The 19,052-nt window shown below is 39.0% G+C and overlaps 1 protein-coding gene across 1 annotated transcript in view; it reads left to right on the forward strand.

Moving 5' to 3' along the window:
- Nucleotides 1-19,052, forward strand: part of LOC126412448 (nuclear cap-binding protein subunit 1) — a 176,530-nt gene that overhangs the window by 128,188 nt on the left and 29,290 nt on the right. Inside the window, exon 13 of the mRNA XM_050082054.1 lies at nt 7,373-7,551. Coding sequence (XP_049938011.1) covers nt 7,373-7,551 — 179 coding nt within the window. The remainder of the gene's footprint in view (nt 1-7,372; nt 7,552-19,052) is intronic.

The raw sequence follows: 19,052 nt of genomic DNA on the forward strand, positions 1-19,052 counted from the left end.
CATGCATTGCAGGAGTTGTCTGTCGTGGGCAAAAAATTGCTTGATGGTGATTGTAAACAGTGGTTGCCAAAGTTATCAAGAATTAGCTGGCTGCTTAGTGAAATAGAAAGTGTGGCAGTTGTCAGCTACAGTATGCACGTAAGCAAACACAAAACTATGAGGATGGTGTGCAGCAAGTGGACATACTCGATAGCTAAATTTTAAACTAGGGCTGCAATCTCTTGAAGTGATGAATTTTGCTATCTCAGAAATATAATATAAAGAAGGAAATGCAAGAAAAAGAAAGTAGCAATGATTTCACAAGGCAGGATGGTTGCAATAAAAATAAACAGCTGCCAACACATAAGAATATAAATTACTTAGTTTACTCGTACTGTGTGTGAAGGGGCTTTAGGAGAAGAAAAACTTCTTAGCCCCAAGATTGCAATAAAACACAGTATTTAATAAAGGTAGCTTCCAAGTATTTTAGTATTCATTATTTGAACCCATGCTAGATCTCTGGAGTGTCCTGTGAGTTATTCAAAGTTCCATCCATACTGGATTGCCTTTGTGTAGGTTAATGGATGAAGACAGATAGTTGGCTACATGACAATATTCCTAGGCATTGTTATATATTAGTTTTTAAATTATATTCATATAATGAAATGAATGAGCTTTCATAGGCTGTAATACGGGATCACATTTTGTTTGTTGTTCAGTATTATTTGGCTACAGATGTCCATGTGCTCAATCTAAGAAGCAAACTGTAACTGCTTTTGGTCGCTTTCTGTTGGCATGCCCCAAAGTAATTATGGGCCTGATATGGGTAATCACATTGCCTAATTTTTCCGTGCTCTAAGCATTGTGTCATGCTCTATGATAATATAATTTTAATATTAGTTTCACTAGCTCCAGACTTTGGGTTGAACACCACTTATTTTAATAAGTTCCTAAAAGTATTTTGACTTTCAATCTGAGTTCTTTTTATAATGTTCAATTAAAAAAAGTTTTAATTTTTTTAGTATTTATGTTGGCACTTGCTTAACTATGCTGTCATGTGAGTACTTGCAGTTTTGTAATGATATAATGTGTTTATTGTAAATATGATGTATGGGATGTCTTAACTATGTTTTGTTTGGGAGAAATAATCAAAAAGTTTTTTGGCATTTCAGAACTTTTTATATTTGGAATCATGCTTGGTTTTAAATTACATATTTGACTTTTAATGGTAGAAACTATCCACTGCAGTGACACCTCTCATACTTGGTGGCAGTTCATCTCATGCATTGGCTGTTGACAGTCAGTTCTTGTGGCGCCCTAGTAGGCATGACATGTGGTCATATGGAAGCAATGTTGTGGTGATTTGTGTACATAGTAATTTTAACTTTTATTTTTGACATGCCAATACATCATTCATGTCATATGTTGTGCATCTGGAGATTTAATGCAAAGATTTTGTGTATATCAGGCACAAAATGTTTATCATAACCTGCATGAAGATATGTTGTCATTGATTCATCTATGGGTTAATTTGGCATTAGTTGTATGATAGGTTGTAACACCTTCCGTAATGTTATTACGGATCTGATAACGGTAACATAGTTATACTGAAACCAGTCATCCACATTACAGTGTTTTATTGTGATCTTGGCTAAGAAGTTTTTCCTCTCCTAAGAAAAAAACTATAAATCTTGAGACCAGAAAAATGTTCCTAAAAGCTATGTTTGAAGCACAGATGTGTATATGTGTGAAACATGGGGAGGGCAGTAATGAAATGACTAGGTACATTTGAAATGTGGTGTTACAGGAGCCTGTTAAAAAAGAATGAAGTGTTTGGAAGTCAATCAGAGTAAAAAAGTTGAATGATTGAATTGAGATCAGGTTAAAATGGTTTAGACATGTGAAGAGAATGGAAAAAACAATAGAAACCAAGTCCAAGGGCAAGAGGGAGAGACAGAGTAAGATGAATTAAATTGATCAAGGCCAGTTTAACACTTTGGAGATTGGCCTCTTAGAAGAATAGGAAACTGGCCATTTATGCTAATGTTTAAAGTGATATTGGCACTATGTAATTGATCAATGGAATGAATATGCTCTTCAAAAAGCCAGTTCCCCTTAGAATCACCACTGTTCACATCAGAAAGTGCAACAATTTACAAAGTCTTCATGAATTTTTTAGAAGATTGTAACCTGCATATGTCATTGGATGTATTATCATGAAGGCCTGTGCCCTGTACTATGTACAAGGGCGGTTCAGAAAGTAACCTCCGATTGGTCACAGTGCGGGTTGTGGGGGGAGTAGCGACGCCATCTGTGCGTTCACGCACTCAACAGGTCAGTCGGCATCAAGCCGTGGTCGAGTGAACGTTGTACCTGCGCTAGTTTAGTTTTTGTGGCAGTTTGAAATGTGTGCTGCAATAGAAAACCCCGCCAAATGTGAAGTGCGTGTTGTCATAAGGTTTTTTACAGCCAAAGGATATTCTGCAGCAGCTATTCATCGTGAGCTTTGTGCCGTGTACGGAGCAAGAGTTATGAGTGAAGGAGTTGTCCGTGAATGGGTACGTTTATTTAAAAGTGGACGAGAAAACGTTCATGATGAAGAGAGGAGTGGTAGACCATCATTGGTGACTGACGAACTCGTTCAGACAGTTGATGCAAAAGTTCGTGAAAATCGACGTTTCTCAATGTCGGAGTTGTCCACTGGCTTTACACAGATTTCTAAGACTCTCTTGTACGAGATAGTGACAGCAAGATTGGGTTACCGTAAGTTCTGTGCACGATGGGTGCCCAAAATTCTTACCGACCACCACAAAACTCAAAGAATGGCCTCTGCATTAGACTTTCTGTCACGTTATGAGGATGAAGGAGAACCATTGTTAAACAGAATCGTGACCGGTGACGAAACCTGGATTAAGTACGTGAACCCTGAGACAAAAGAACAATCAAAGATGTGGGCACATTCAAATTCGCCTACCAAACCAAGAAAAGCCTCGCAAGATTTTTCTGCCAGAAAACTGATGGCAACGGTGTTTTGGGATGCCAAAGGGGTGTTGTTGGTTGAATTCATGGAACGTGGTACGACCATTAATCAAGATGTGTACTGTGAAACAATAAAAAAGTTACGACGGGCTATACAGAACAAACGCCGTGGTATGCTGACTTCCGGTATCGCTTTTCTGCATGATAACGCCCGTCCTCACTCTGCTCGCAGAACAACGGCCCTTCTTGAGTCCTTCAAGTGGGATGTTATCAACCATCCACCTTACAGCCCAGACCTGGCGCCAAGTGATTATCACCTCTTCATGCATTTGAAGAAATGGCTCGGGTCACAGCGGTTTGATGACGACGAAGAGCTCAAAGATGCGGTCACAGGCTGGCTCCAGGCACAAGCGGGTGATTTTTATGCAGAAGGAATTTCAAAGCTTGTGAAGAGATACGATAAGTGCCTCAATCGCTATGGAGACTATGTAGAAAAATAGTGCAAAGATGTAGTTGTAAGATGTATATATTAAAATATTTTTATTTAACTTGGTGTATTTTTTTAAATCAACCGGAGGTTACTTTCTGAACGGCCCTCGTATATCCCTTCAATTTTGTTTTAGTTATCAGATTCATCACTTACATAATGTAATGCTGGCTAAATCACACAAACACCAAATGACAATTTAAAAACATAAGTATAGTAAATAATATAATAAATCAAAGAGAGAGAGTGGTTGGGCACAAATTGCGAGATGAGTCATTCGTTGCTGAATACTGTTGTTGAAATGGTGGGAGGAAAAAATGACTGGGTCAGACCTAGGTATGAGTACATAGGCAAATCATTGATGATATAGGATTCAGCAGCTATCCTGAAATGAAGAGAATAGTTGGCAAGTGAATAGAATGGAAAACTGCATCAAACCAAGCTTAGGGTTGATGACCAAAACAACAACAACAACAACAACAATGTAAAGAGTAACATACAGTCATACAAACTTTTCTGTTGTTTATCATCATAAGTGTTTCATTTAATTTACGTCCATTCTATGTTTTTCCAGTGCTAGCTCATTGTTTCATACAAATGTACCATGAGCATATGACGACCCTGAATGTATGAAGATCCCTTTTTAGGAGGCTCCTTGAGGAAATTGTTATTTTAACGTATTCTGGCTAATCAAAATTGCAGACTGTTTTATTAATATAAAGTATCTACCTAAAAATAGTTAACATTATACCTATTCTAAACTTTTGCTGGTTATTGATTTCTGCATTTTCATAAAGCAAGGAGGAATAAAGTAAACAAGAAAGGTTTATGCTAATTTTTATCTTCACTTGGTTTCTGCTTACTATTGAAGTCAGTCATCTGTGGTATCACTATTTTTAATCATCGCCATCACGACCACCAACATCACCACACCTGCTTCCAGACATGTCACCCGGCTGCTGTTCTCTGATTGACTCCATAGATCCAGCACCTGACATACTCTCTTTTGTTTCTATCATGCATGTGCCACTTTCTCATATATAGATATTTACCATCTCTGTCAGAAATGGTTATTATTGTTCAGTGTTTGTCCAGTTTTAAAGTAAGTTCAATTCATATCACAAATGGCTTCAGGCAGACTGCAATTTAAATGTGGTAGAAGTTCATAAAAAGGCAGGGTATGTGGTGTACATTCCCATGGTTGGCAGCACAGCAAAATTTGCTGACCCCTCACCACTCCCCTCCACACATTCATCCTACAAGGGGGGATCAAATATAAACAGCTTTTTTGTTCCTGAACATCAACAGTTGGCAGGACTGGCCCCGCACTTCTGCTATCCTTAGGTGGGACCATTAGAAGTGAGGAGAGCATGCTGTTAGATACTTGCTGCTGTTTCACCAGTAACACTCACAATGTCTGAGCAACAGGTGCATGCTTGTGAAGGAGTTACAGTGGTGGAAATTTGCCAAAGATTGACTGCACAGTTCGGTGATGAAACATTATTGAGGACGTATGTGTTTGCCTGGCATAAAATTTTCAAGGAAGGACTAGAACATGGGAAAAATCAGCAACACGCTCACTGTTCTCAGACCAGCATTGCAGACAAAATCATTCACGCAGTTAAAGACATTATTGACGACAATCGATGGGCAAGAATATCAGAAATTGCACAAAAAGTCGGAATCAGTTATGGGAGCTGTCAAGCAATCATCACATACAACCTACAGTTCCGTAAAGTGTGTTCCAGATGGGTCCCTAAACTTTTGACCGAAAATCTGAAGTTGAGATGTTTGGAGGTCTGGCAGAGGCTTACAGCAAGGTTTGCGGTTGAAGGTGATGCATTTTTGAGTCGGATCGTCACCTGCAATGAAACATGGGTTCACCACTACATTCCAGAATCCAAACAAGCCAGTAAGGGGAGGCAGCACCAGTGAAAGCCAGGATTCGACTGTCAACTGGTAAGGTTCTTTCAACCATTTTTTTTCCCCCCCGATCAGCGAGGCATTTTGCTGATTGATTTTTTTGCACGAGTGACACACAATCAATACTGCTTACTACTGTGAACTGTCGAACAACACAAGAGTTGCATATCGCCACAAAAGATGAGATCAGTCGATTCGACAGACATCTTCCTCCTGGACTACGTTTGATCATCCTTCTTACAGCCTGGACTTATCATCCTGCAATTTCCATTTATTCAGACTGCTTAAAGAACCTCTAGGAGGGCAACGATTTGAAGATGATGAGAGTGTGAAAGACTTTGTGCGCAACCGGCTGGTGACATGACCCAGTTCTTTTTATGATGAGAGTATCAAAAAGCTGCCCATACGCTAGGACAAATGCTTTTCCAAAGCAGGAGACTATTTGGAAAAATAAATTATTATTGCCTTGAGTTTTTCAATAAATGAACTTAAATAAAAAATAAAATCCCATTTATATTTGATCCGCCCTTGTACTTCTCAGACAAGCTGCTGTCACTGATCGTGTTCCAACCCTTATGAATTCCTCAAAATATTAATCTACTATACAACATAAAAAAATGAAACTCAGTAGCAATACTTTAATCTTTGAATATAAGATGACTGTATATTTTCCAGATAATTAATTTAGGAGAAAACTTCATCTCATAGTCAGGTAAATGTGGTATATTGTTCGGTGCTGCTCAATTTTTTAGTAGTATGATTGGTAATCTTGTGGATCTTGAGAATGAAGTGTATGTTGAGAAACAACTAATGTCTGTACAGCATTTAGACTGTTTATAAGATGATATGATTGTAATGGTGCAGAGTATATAAAAAGGACATTAATGAACTTTGATTATTTTGTTATTTGTTTCTTGAAATATCATTTTTAGGTCTCAGGAGTATGAAGAACCACAACATTAATGATTGTTTACCTAGTACAAAACCTTGACTCCAGGGCCATGGCTGACAGAAAAATAGAAGATAAAAATTATTTATCTTAGGACATGAATAGTTCTTCTCTAATCATCAGAAAATCAAATCTCACCACCAGAATATACCTCATGCATCTCATAGGAACAGCAGCTGGCTTCCATACCTACATGGTATTAAGGCTAGTCAGCTATTACCAGCTATGTTCACAACTGTGTGGCAGAAATGGGGCCATCCTATAAATTGGTTACACAGTTTTTTTATGGTGTTGCTCCACCACCAATACAGTAATGAAAAACTAAAGGAATAGTTATTGTGAGGGCAAGTAATAGATGTTTGCTGTCTGAAATGTGCACAAGGATCATGTTATCAATGTAATAGACTGTCGGTTTCTGAGGTTGTATTTGGTGACAACTGTTTTCTTAACTGTCTTTTCCCATACACCCACATGTTATGTTGTACATATGGAAGAATCTCAGGCAACAGTAGTTATTTGATACAGGTAACACATGGCAACTGGCGAAGAAAATACTGATCTGACAGTGCCTAGTGGAATGTTTCATAACTATAAAACAACGGATTGTTGTATGTCACATAATGTTTGTGTACTCCCAAGTACACTGTGTACATATTTCTCTCAATTCATTACAGAAATGGATTTTCCAGAATGGAAAAGGTAAACAGTATGATCAAAGGCAGCCATTCCCCTGTAGCTGATTGATACATAGTGCATAAACATGTAATAACACAAATTTGTTTCCAGTTCAGTCTCTCTCTCTCTCTCTCTCTCTCTCTCTCTCTCTCTCTCTTACACACACACACACACACACACACACACACACACAAACACAAAATATGCACATCCTCTGTGCAGGGATGTGTGCTGGTTATATGAGTGTGAACATGTCAAATTAGAAAAGGCTAGTAGATTACCCAAGTTTGTGCCTTTCCTTGTTATTGCTTGTTGTTTCTCATAGTTAAGTTGTTTAAATCACTTGTATCATTTTACACAACATATCATTTTTGTTTCAGGTTTTGGCAGACTCTGAAGCAGCTCAGATATGTATTCTGCGAAATATGTTTGATTTGTGGCAGAATCACCAACAAATGATGGTGGTTTTAATAGACAAGATGTTGAAGACACAAATAATTGAGTGTTCAGCTGTTGCTAACTGGATATTTTCAAAAGAAATGACAGGAGAATTCACAAAGTAAGACGATAACACTTTTTGGAGTGGTTATTATATGTACTGTTGTTGTTGTTGTTGTTGTTGGCTTCATTTTAAAGACTAGTTCGACACAGCTCTCCCTCCGTGTCAATTTGTCCTGTGCAAGACTTTTGATCTCTGAGTAACTACTGCAGTGTACATACCTTTGAACCAGCTTACTCTAATGAATCATTGGTCTCCCTCTAAAATCCCCTCCCTCCGATCCACACACACACACACACACACACACACACACACACTCTTCCCTCCCCTCCACTATCACATTGACGATTGTTTGATGTCCTAGCAAGTGTCAACAACCTATGAGTGCAACGGTGGTTTTATAGGCAGCTATCGATGTGGGCAATGCACAATCTAATATATTGGCTTGACTTGTTGTTATCAAAGTGATTGGGTGATTGGTTGTGTATAAATGCTTTAAAGCCTGTATATTTAATACAGAATTAATCCTTCATGCTATTAACTAAATAGCCAAGTCATGACGCAATCTTATTTTGCTGCTTTTGCTTTGGCCTTTGCCTTTGCCTCACATCTGTCCAGAGTTGGAATGACTATATGATCGGAAGTGTTGCAGTTAATTTAAAGTGCAGCCAGATGCCCATCCCTCCCTGGGGAGATAATATGTGTACCCCAACAGTCTGTGTGTAGTGTTTTATCCATGGGGAAGTGTGTGAACATTTTCTAAATGTTTGTGAATCATATAACTTAGGTAGGACTTGGATGCCAGCCCAATATTCACCTAGTCAGATGTGGGAAACTGTGTAAAAGTCACTTCTAGGTGGCATACAGGTTCTCATCATTAATCCACTACATGGATTCAATCAGGAGCTGGCGGATCTACCCAAACCTCAGAAATGTAGTACTAACATGCACGGCAGGTAGACAAATCAGCACATAAAACATACAAATAATTTTAAAAAAGGACTAGCTAAGTCCTGTAGGATTAATGATGTTGACAAATCCTGTGTGTTTAATTTTAAATCAAATAAATATTTATTAAGTAAAGTTTGTGTAGCCGCACAAAATCAAACTACAAAAATGCAGTCAAATAATCTAAGCATAGTGAAAAGGTAAAGTATTTATTTAATTCATGTGGCTGCACAGCCACTCAACAAAAGCACTCTCACCAACACTGATCAGAGATCAAAGACACTGACAAAACACCACACACACTCTACCATTTGCCATTAAATATTTTCTGTGACAATACAGACTACTGAATCCATATTAGACTCTTAAATAATGATTATAATTCCAGTTTAAAGCTAATTGCACACATGTAGAGGTTACTAGGTTAAGGTTAAAATTACCATAGTCATTTCGCGACTTCTTACAAAAGTAATCTCACAGTTTTATACAAGTTACCGAAGTTCACTGAGCATACCTACATCTGATTTTTCAGTGTGGCAAAGCTTACGCAAAATTTATATACATTTTAATGACAAGATTATGTAAAGGATAGTTGCTACTCGCCATTAGTAGAGATAGTGAGTCGTAGATAGGCACAACAGAAAGACTCAGAAAAGTAAGCTTTTGGCCAAAGAGGTCTTCATTGGAATTAGAACACACACACACACACACACACACACACACACACACACACACAAGCAACTCGTATGCACATGACGACAGTCTCTGGCTGCCGAGGTCAATGAAATACTAAATTGTGGGTATTCATACACTAGGAGTAAGAGGTAAGGGTATGGGAAACTAATACTGTGTTTTGTATTACTTGTAACTGCAGAGGATTTATAATCTGTTGTAGTTAAAACAGTTTCAACTTTTGTAATATTTATCCTAAAATCATACTTACAATTTCAATCAACTTGTCTCATCGCCATGGTGTTGTTGTTGTTGTTGTTTTTTACATGGTTTTTCTGTATCGGGTGCGAAAGGTCTGTGAAGTAAAATCTGCTTGCCAAAAGTTCTCTTGTCTGGGTTGCGAGGCAAAAATCAAAAGAATGAGAGAACACAAGCTCCGAGAGCAGTATTGTAATATACTCAACACTGGTACAAAAAATCTTTGATGAAATCCTTATTTATGTCCTTGACAATGCCAGGATAAGTTGAATGTTTAACAATTCACAATACAGAAATGAGCACAAGTCTTGAGGCCAGTTCTGATGTACTGCTCGTGTAGAGAAAGTTGTGACTGCACTTTGATGATCCTTGACTGCTGCTAATTGGGGCTACTTGACAATAGGGCAAGAACTGGATAAAGCTGCAGTCAGGCAGTCCTTTATCCATGTGGTGTCAATGGTGCCTCAGCTCAGGGGGTGCGGCACTCGTGCAGCCGGCGGTCAGGTGGCACCTGACGCTGTCGGACAACAGCAGAACCTCTAGTCCCAACCTCTGAACCCTGAGCAATTGCCCCCTGTGTGTTATCAACTGGCTACAGTACCACAGTCTATAACATAGTTTCATTGAAAATGTAGTTTTCATCTTTCATTTCACCCACTTCTGCCATTGTTTCATTACCACTCTTCAGTTGCCCTGTATGCTTGCCCCCTTCAGAATTTTGAATAATGTATTTCGTTATTAATAAATTAAATAAATTTTTTCTGAGTCTGCAATCGTGAATATTTTCTGAATAAAACTGTCAAGATTGCTTAATGTAAGCATTATTTATAACATTGTTTCAGCTATTACCAACATCAGATCAAAACTCAGAACTTATATGACAAGAATTTGTTAATAATATCATTGACCATTCTTTCACAATCTACATGAGGTGTAGATTGCAACTTGAACCCAGATTTCCCACTTATTGCGAGCAGTTGCTTTACCATTAGCCGAATGGAGCACGTTTCATGACCAATCGTCAACCGTGTGTCTACAACCTGCACTCATACACCCATTATGTATATTCCTGTACTTGGCACACATTTTAATGGTAAGTCACTACTTGCCTAGGGTCCGAAAGGAACAAGCAGTGTTGTGGGTACAGCCATTGTGAAATATGTGAACTGTATTTGAAGTTGAAGTTGTGAATGTGGGCAATCATCAGCTGTATAATGGAATGATGACAGTGAAAATTTGTGCCAGACTGAGATTCGAACCCAGAATTCTCACTTACCATGAGTGGTCACTTTACAATTAGGCTATCCGAGCATGTTTCATGGGCAGACTCAAACTTCCGTATGATGTCAGCTGTGTGTCATCAAGCACTTGACTACTTCCAGACAACGCAGGCACTGCAATATCATATTTACCTCCAATACTGAGCAAGTGACTGGGTGTCCGAGTGCAGGTTGTAGATGTAAGGCAACCCCTCGGGATGAGTGGGAAATCAAGGTTCAAGTCCTGGTGCGGCACAAATTTTCATTGTGCTCGTTCCAGTATACAGTTGATGTTTGTCCGTGTTTGCAGCTGCGAGTATATTTTGTGTATTTCACAATGGCTGTAGCTGCTGCAGTGCCTGTTCCTTCGGACATGCATGTATCGTAATTCTAAAGAACACAGGCACTGCAATATTGTACTTGTTTTAAAAGTTCTGAATTTTGATTTGATAGTGGCAATTGCCAAAATGATGTTCACTCTAGATGATTTTTTTCACAAAATAGTGCACTTTTGTCAGCATTGTCAAAACGTTTTCCTAAATCAACAAAAGCTATAAACAGAACTTTACCTTTCATCAGCCTATCTTTTAAGGTATGTCATATGATCAGTATTGGCTCTCATATTCCTGCATTTCTCTGAAACTGAAGCAGATTTTCCGCAAGATCAGCTCCTACCAGTTTTTCCATTTTTCTGTAAATAATTCGTCTCAGTATTTCACAACCAGTTCTTATTAAACTGGTGATTTGGTAATAGTCAGCACCTGCCTTTTTTCCAAGCTCTTAATTATTATATTCTTCTTGAAGTCTGAGAGTATTTCACCTGACTCATATGTCTCACATACCAAGTGCAATTATTTACAGTGTAGGAAAAGATAGATTTGCTCCTTACCGTAAAGAATACAAGATGCAGAGAGGTACAATTAAAAGCTTTCGGCCACAGCCTTCATCAGCAAAAAAAGAAGCGGAGAAACACACACCATTCATGCACACAAGCAAGCACACCTCATGTACACATGCTTGCCAACCCTAGCAGATCAGACCAGAATACAACTGTCACATGGGATGGCAGCAGTAGCCTGGAGGGGGGCAGGGAAGTGGAACGGATGGTAGTGTACAGATGGGAGGGACAGAGGGTGGACTGGCAGAGGATGGGAGACAAAAATGAGGAAAAGATGATAGGATAGTGAGGGTATAAATTGTTGGGTGGAGGATGTGGGGACAGTACGTTACCATAGGATGACGTTGGGATAACTCAACCTACAGTAACAGACTGTCCCCACACCCTCCACCCGACAGTTTACACTCCGTGTGTCCTGTCTTGTCCTTCCCATTTTTGCCTCCCATCTTCTTTGTTTGCTGCCCTCAGACAATGCAACCGCCCAACTTTCACTGCTCATCTCCTTTTCACTCCTCTTTTCTCTACTTCCCTGCCCCACAACCTTCTGATGCTACACCTGTTGGCATTCTATTCTCTGCACACTCCCCATCCATACACTACTATCCCTTCCTCTTCCTCTTCCCCTTCCCCTTCCTCCCCCCTCCAGATTACTGTTGCTGTCCCACGTGATAGTTGCATTCTGTCCTGAACTGCCAGAGTTGACTGTCATGTGTGCATGAGTTGTGCTTGTTTGTGTGTTTGATGAAGGTTGTGGCTGAAAACTTCGTGTAAGGGTCTTTTAATTGTGGCTGTTTGCAACTAAACTTGTCTTCTTTACAGCAATTAGCAATCTGTCTTTTCCTACATTGTTGAAATTCCTACATGGAATTTCCATTATTTGATTTTGATGTGCAATCATTTGTTATGGCTGGCTTCCCTGAGGATCCCCGTAATTACGCGGGAATGTCGTCTGCTCCAAGGGCCTTGTGTCCTCTTAGTTTATTCAGTGCTCTGTCAAACTCTCCTTGCAGTATCATATCTCCCCTCTCATCTTTACTTAATTCTTCATCCATTTCTGTAATATTATCTCAGTGTTTGTTTCCCTCGTATAGACCTTCTATGTATATCTTCAAACTTCCCCTTTTTTTGTAGTATTGCCTTGCCATCTAAACTTTTAATATTCATACAGTTTTGTATGTTCGTAACACGTAAAATAAATATAGCTATACTTAGTGACAAAAATGAATAAAGTAAGTATAATGAGTGAATTTTTGATGACCAACTGATGTCAGAATCATTGACTGTATCGTCAGGCAATATTAACTCTGTAAAGTTGCTGCTGTGACCTTTTCACTGTTATCAGATCTTTTAACCGTCTGTGCATGTACTGAAGTCATACACTAATCTTACCAAAATTGTATCCTAAAATTATCAGACAGTTCACAGTAATCCTGTTATTCCACAGTTAAGAAAATTTGGCTGTCTGCACTCACATGGCTGACTGGCATCATAATGGAGCCTTGAGCAGTGGTTGCAACTTTTCAGAATCAAATCACATGATACTGGATTCTTTTGATTCGGAAACCAGTGTGAGTAAAACACACACACACACACACACACACACACACACACACACACACACCAAATATACTCGTGTCTTCGGCAACCATAATGTTGATGGGTAGATGGCAGGAGAGTCAAGGAAACTGGCAGTAGGGACAGATGGGAAGATAAATGGGGTAAGAAGGAGTTAAAGAACTATTGTGAGAGAGACATGTGGCTCTCAGCTGCCATGGAGGAGCTGTAGACAACCAGAAGATATAGGACTTAGGCAAATTAGTGAAACAGGATGATCTGAGGATTCTATCAATATAGATGTAATCAAAAGTCTCAAAACCATCTAAGTGCTGCAGTGACAACGTACATAGCTACAAAATATGAGAATGGACTACCTCTTACCTTGGCCTAATAGGTTAAGTAGAGGACAGTTGTAGAAAAGGCATGGAGATGTTTACAGAGCTGTCAACTTTGCATACTTTTTCAGCACAATCCTGCATTGGTATGTTTGTGCCACAAACAGGATTAGTGATAGTGCTGGTCTAAACTGGAAGTACTGGAACAGCAGGATAGGGGAAAGGGCAGAAAGCTGTGTAGTGGTAGAAGTGAAAGAGAACTTATGTGAACTTCCATGGAGAGAGAACATGGTCATCAGTCAAACCACACAGAAGTAGAAGATCGAGGAAAAAGGAGGTACCCAAAAAATAAAGGCAAAAAGACAAAAATAACAAAAACGTATCAATAGTTCATACTGATCAGCTGCAATGTGTCATTTGTGCAGGAAACATAAATTGTTCTTTCATTTTTTCCCCCTGATATACTTGCTTGAACCATCACTGTAAATTTGGAACAATTATAGGTTTTCATAAATGAAGTGTTAAGTTTGTCAGTGATTCCCTTTCTTCTCTTTTAATTTGACTGCTGTGTCATGTAATTTTCATTGAGGTTAGTTCTATTAGTTTGACAAGCAGAATGCCATGTCGATTATTGAACACACATGCATAGATCATGTAATAGCTTGGTTGTTGCCAACATTCCACCCATTACTTTTCAGTATCCTGAGAGTGCTGCATTTGCTATGAATAAAATCAAGACAAAAATCTCGCCGTTGGCACTCTGGTTTACTTTCAGGAACCTCGAATTGCACTGTGGTCTTCCTGTAAGAACAGCACTCACTGTGCATTAGATCTTTTGTTAATCTTAGATTGAATCAAGTGTATCTCTTCTTTAACCATTAATATGGTAAAAATGACCACATATTTAAATTGTTGATGTTGTCTTCAGCCCAAAGACTGGTTTGACGCATCTCTCCTTGTTAGTCCTTTCTGTGCAAGCCCCTTCATCTCTGCATAACTACCACAACCTGTATCTGTTTGAATGTGCTTGCCATATTCAAGTCTTGATTTCTCTCTACAATTTTTACCCCCACACTTATTTCCATTACAACATTGCTGCCTCCCACCCTTTAGTCAAGTTGCAATATAAATTTCTTTTCCTTCATGTTATTTCTGTGCCACCTGATTTACTATTTGATCTACTACTCTAATATTCAACATTCTTCTTTATCATTTTCTTATTGTCTGGATTGCATGTTGTCCATATTTCACTTTCATACGAGGCTACTCACCATTCAAATACCTTCAGAAAAGACTTCCTTACACTTACATTTGTCACAATAAAGGATGACAGCCAAAACAGTTGCAGGATAAAAATTTATTAAAATTCTTGACCAAGGTTTCGGTACATATAAATATACCTTCATCAGAAGTAAAGAATCCTGAACAGGAAGACACTTTCATTAGAAAAGCCTTAGAATCGGAAGTGAGAAACACAAAAGCTTAAGTAACAGTGAAATTATCAGAGTAATACAGGCACAAAATCTTTAGTTACTTACTAAAATTACATCATGCAATGGAGATTAATAAATCAATTGTGCCAAAGGTGTCGTCAATAATTAAGACATCTTCTCCATTTGTACAACATGACTATGGGCACAGGGTCAATGCGAACAGTTTAGCACCAGTACTTCACCTATGAACTATCGAGACAAGAGTGTGAAAGCACTAGGGCAGATGGTTTCCCCGAGAGAGGACACTTGTGGTATGTGCCAGACACTCACGCATGATGTAATTTTAGTAAGTAACTAAAAGATTTTGTGCCTGTATTACTCTGGTAATTTCACTGTTACTTAAGCTTTTGTGTTTCTCACTTCCGATGCTAAGGCTTTTCTAATGAAAGTGTCTTCCTGTTCAGGATTTTTTACTTCTGATGAAGGTATATTTATATGTACCGAAACCTTGGTCAAGAATTTTAATAAATTTTTATCCTGCAACTGATTTGGCTGTCATCCTTTATCGTGAAGAATTTCAACAGTTGCTGTTGCAGCCATGTTTAAAATCTTGACTTACATTTGTATTACACTAATGACCCATCCCAAGTCCACACAGGTAGCACTATGAATCTATGGCCGGAGGACTTGTCTGGCTTAACAGTAACTTTGTGTACGAACCAGTGTGTATAGTTATGATTAGAATTCGGATAACGTCAGGTAACTGAATATCACAACTTTCATATAACTTACCACAATCCGCCGAACAATGCGTCAGTTGTTAAAGGTTTCACGCGACTGTGGCCACTCATTTTTCAGTGGGACAACTGCTGAACCCCTTTTTTCCCCATACTGTCTGTAAGAGCTGCCCATTAACTAGCAGTCACCATTGGACCCTCCTGCTCCAGCTAGCATGGTAGCTCTCAGCTTTCATCATTGCCACAAGATGCCATTCCAAATGCCAGTAAATGTGGAAAAGATAACATTTGTGCCTCCTGAAAGCTCACCAAATCCAGTGCCATTCCGGCATGATTATCAAAATCCCTAAAGTACCAATTTACCTGATTATAGGATGACCCTGAATATGAGACGACATCCCTTTCTTTAAGAGGCTCCTTGAGAAGAAATTATTTTTTAACATATTCTGACTAATGCAAATTACAAATGCCGAAATGGTTAACATACATCTATTCTAAACTTATAACACTGATTGATTGTTTACATTTTGATAATGCTAGGAGAAATAAAATAAACAAAAAGAAACAGTTTACATTAATTTTTATCTTCATTACGTTTATTGTTTACTTAGACTGTCATCTCTGGTATCACTATTTTTCATCCTCCTCCTCCTCCTAATGGGACAACAGTGAAATTTATGTCTTCATTGTCACAAATATTTGGCTGTTTCTCCTGAATAATTTGCAATTTCTGAGGTTGTGATTCACATGGGACTTGGAAAGCAGCTGTTCACCCTCCACCCCTCACCCCCACCCCTCCCCGAAAACATAGTGAATTTCACTTCTATACTGACATGAGAACGTTACAATGTCTGTTGCTTCCGAGCGTACTGTCTGCCTATTGCTCTCTCATTGGCTGCGTAGAACCAGCAGCTGACACACCCCCTATTGTTCCTGTCATACCTCACGGTAAGTGTCGACAACATTGCTGCATGAAACACATACGTATACCACTGGCCCCAATTTAGACTTTTAGCATATCCTGCAGAAATGTATGCTATAGTTGAGTATTTGTCCGATGTTAAAGTCAGTTCAGTTCCGAATGTGAGCAGTATACATTCCCATGGTTGGCAACACAACATAATTTCTGCTCACTCACTGCCAGTCTTGTTTTGCTGTGCCTCACCCAATGTTGCGTAGTGGTGTTCTTTGGCAACAGAGAATGTGGGCAGCAATATCTTCAGGGTGCACATCATATGTAACAACAGCAACTAATATGTAAATAAAAGATCACACTTACGATTCAGTCCAATTCTTGAATCTGCAGTGTAGTAATGTCTGTTGGTACTATATCCAAAACAGGTCTTTCTGTTGTAATTTATTGTTAAGATAACAACTGAAGTCAGTTTAATGTGATTTATTTTGTTTTTTAGACATTTAATTCTATATTAATTTTCTTTCTCATTTCATCTGAATGTCATCAGCTTACTCCAAAGCTGATTAAAAGCTGGTAATTTTTTTCTGCAGTATTCTAATACATGAACAGTGAAGGAATTTCTCATTTGCAACCCAAGTGTCAAATCATTACAGTGTCTCATAAACAAATAAGATATTGACTTGGGTACAGAATGAAGTAATGGTTTTTGAAGCAGAAGATTTTCCGCAATGAATGTTATCTTTACCTAAAAAGCAGCATAAATGTATGTATACGGTATCCAGATGTATGAAAACTTTTATTACAATCCTGTTCAAATACAAGGGTCACTCCAAAAGAAATGCACACTATTTTTGTAAAAATACAGTTTTCAATCTGCATGTGTGACAGTTTTACAGTGTGTAGATACATCCTTCCCGCTTGTTTTCGAACTTAGTGCAACCTGTTCCCACCAGTGGCGCCGTCACAGCATGTCTTCAAGTTGGCTGCTACACTTGACATTTGTCAGAAGCAATGTGCTGTCATAGAATTCCTGTGCTGTGAAAACGAGACAGTGGGAAACATCCACAAGAGGTTGAAAAAGGTGTATGGAGATGCTGCTATCGATTGCAGTACAGTTAGTCGGTGGGCAAGCAGGTTACGTGATGAAAGCGGGCGCGGCAATATTGAGGATTGTCCTCGCAGCGGCAGGCCTTGTGCTGCACACACTCCAGGCAATGTGCAGGGAGTTAACGAATTGGTGACTGCTGACAGACGCATCACAGTGAACGAATTGTTATGCTACGTTGGGATAGGGGAAGGAAGTGTGTGTAGAATACTGAAAGTGCTGGCGTTTATGCCAGGTGGGTTCCCAGCATGTTGACAGTGGCTCACAAAGAAACAAGAAAAACGGTATGCAGCGAACTTTTGGAACAGCATGAGAATGGTGGAGATGAATTTCTTGGAAGAATTGTGACGGGTGATGAAACAGGGCTCCATCATTTTTCACCAGAGACAAAGAGGCAATCAGTGGAGTGGCATCATGAAAATTCACCCAAGAAAAAAAATTCAAAACCACACCTTCTGCTGGAAAAGTTATGGCTACGGTTTTTTTCGATTCCGAAGGACTCTTGCTTGTGGACATCATGCCAAGTGGAACCACCATAAATTCTGATGCATATGCGACGACAGTGAAGAAACTTCAAGCTCATCTGAGTCGTTTTCGGCCACATCGGCAAAAGCAGGATGTTTTGCTGTTGCCCAACAATGCATGGCCACATGTCAGTCAAAAAACCATGGGAGCGATCACAAAACTCTGATGGACAACACTGAAACACTCGCCTTACAATCCTGACCTGGCTCCATGTGACTATCATCTCTTTGGGAAACTGATAGACTCTCTTTATGGAACAAGCTTTGAAGATGATGACTCTCTTGTGGACACTGGCTCCAACAGGTTGGTCTAGAATTTTACTGTGCGGGTATCCAAGCGCTGGTTCCAAGATGGCGTAAGGCAGTTGAAAGGGATGGAAATTGTGCGGAGAAATGAAAATATTGTTCCTAAAGGATTATCTACACACTGTAAAACTTTCAAACATGTAGAATAAAATATGGATTTTTAAGAAAATAGTGTGCATTTCTTTTGGAGTGGCCCTCGTACAAAACAAGTTTGTAAGTTGATAGAACTGTTCAAATACAACAAAAGTTTTTAGGGTGATAGAACTTATTATTTCCTCCAGTGTTTCACAAAATTGTCAATTTTTAAGCAGAGCATTAGATTGTTGTTGTCACGTATCCCTTACACTAGCAACACGAGTCAGACGTCACGTGACTGGTCAAATGAGGTCGATCCTGTATCGTGCGCTTCGGCGTATCGGGAAATCCCAAGCCTGTTTGAATGCAAGCATTGTTTGGTACGCCCTCTCCTTTGGGATTGTTAAAAAAAAATTGTATGAAAACTAAGTAGCCAAACCTTCATTTGTAAATGTAAGACACGACGTAATATTAATCTACTAAACAATTTAAAAATGTTTACCTCAGCATAACTTGCGTAATCTGCAAATATAAGATG

This window comes from Schistocerca serialis, chromosome 7, assembly GCF_023864345.2.
Source record: "Schistocerca serialis cubense isolate TAMUIC-IGC-003099 chromosome 7, iqSchSeri2.2, whole genome shotgun sequence".
Classification (NCBI taxonomy): domain Eukaryota; kingdom Metazoa; phylum Arthropoda; class Insecta; order Orthoptera; family Acrididae; genus Schistocerca; species Schistocerca serialis.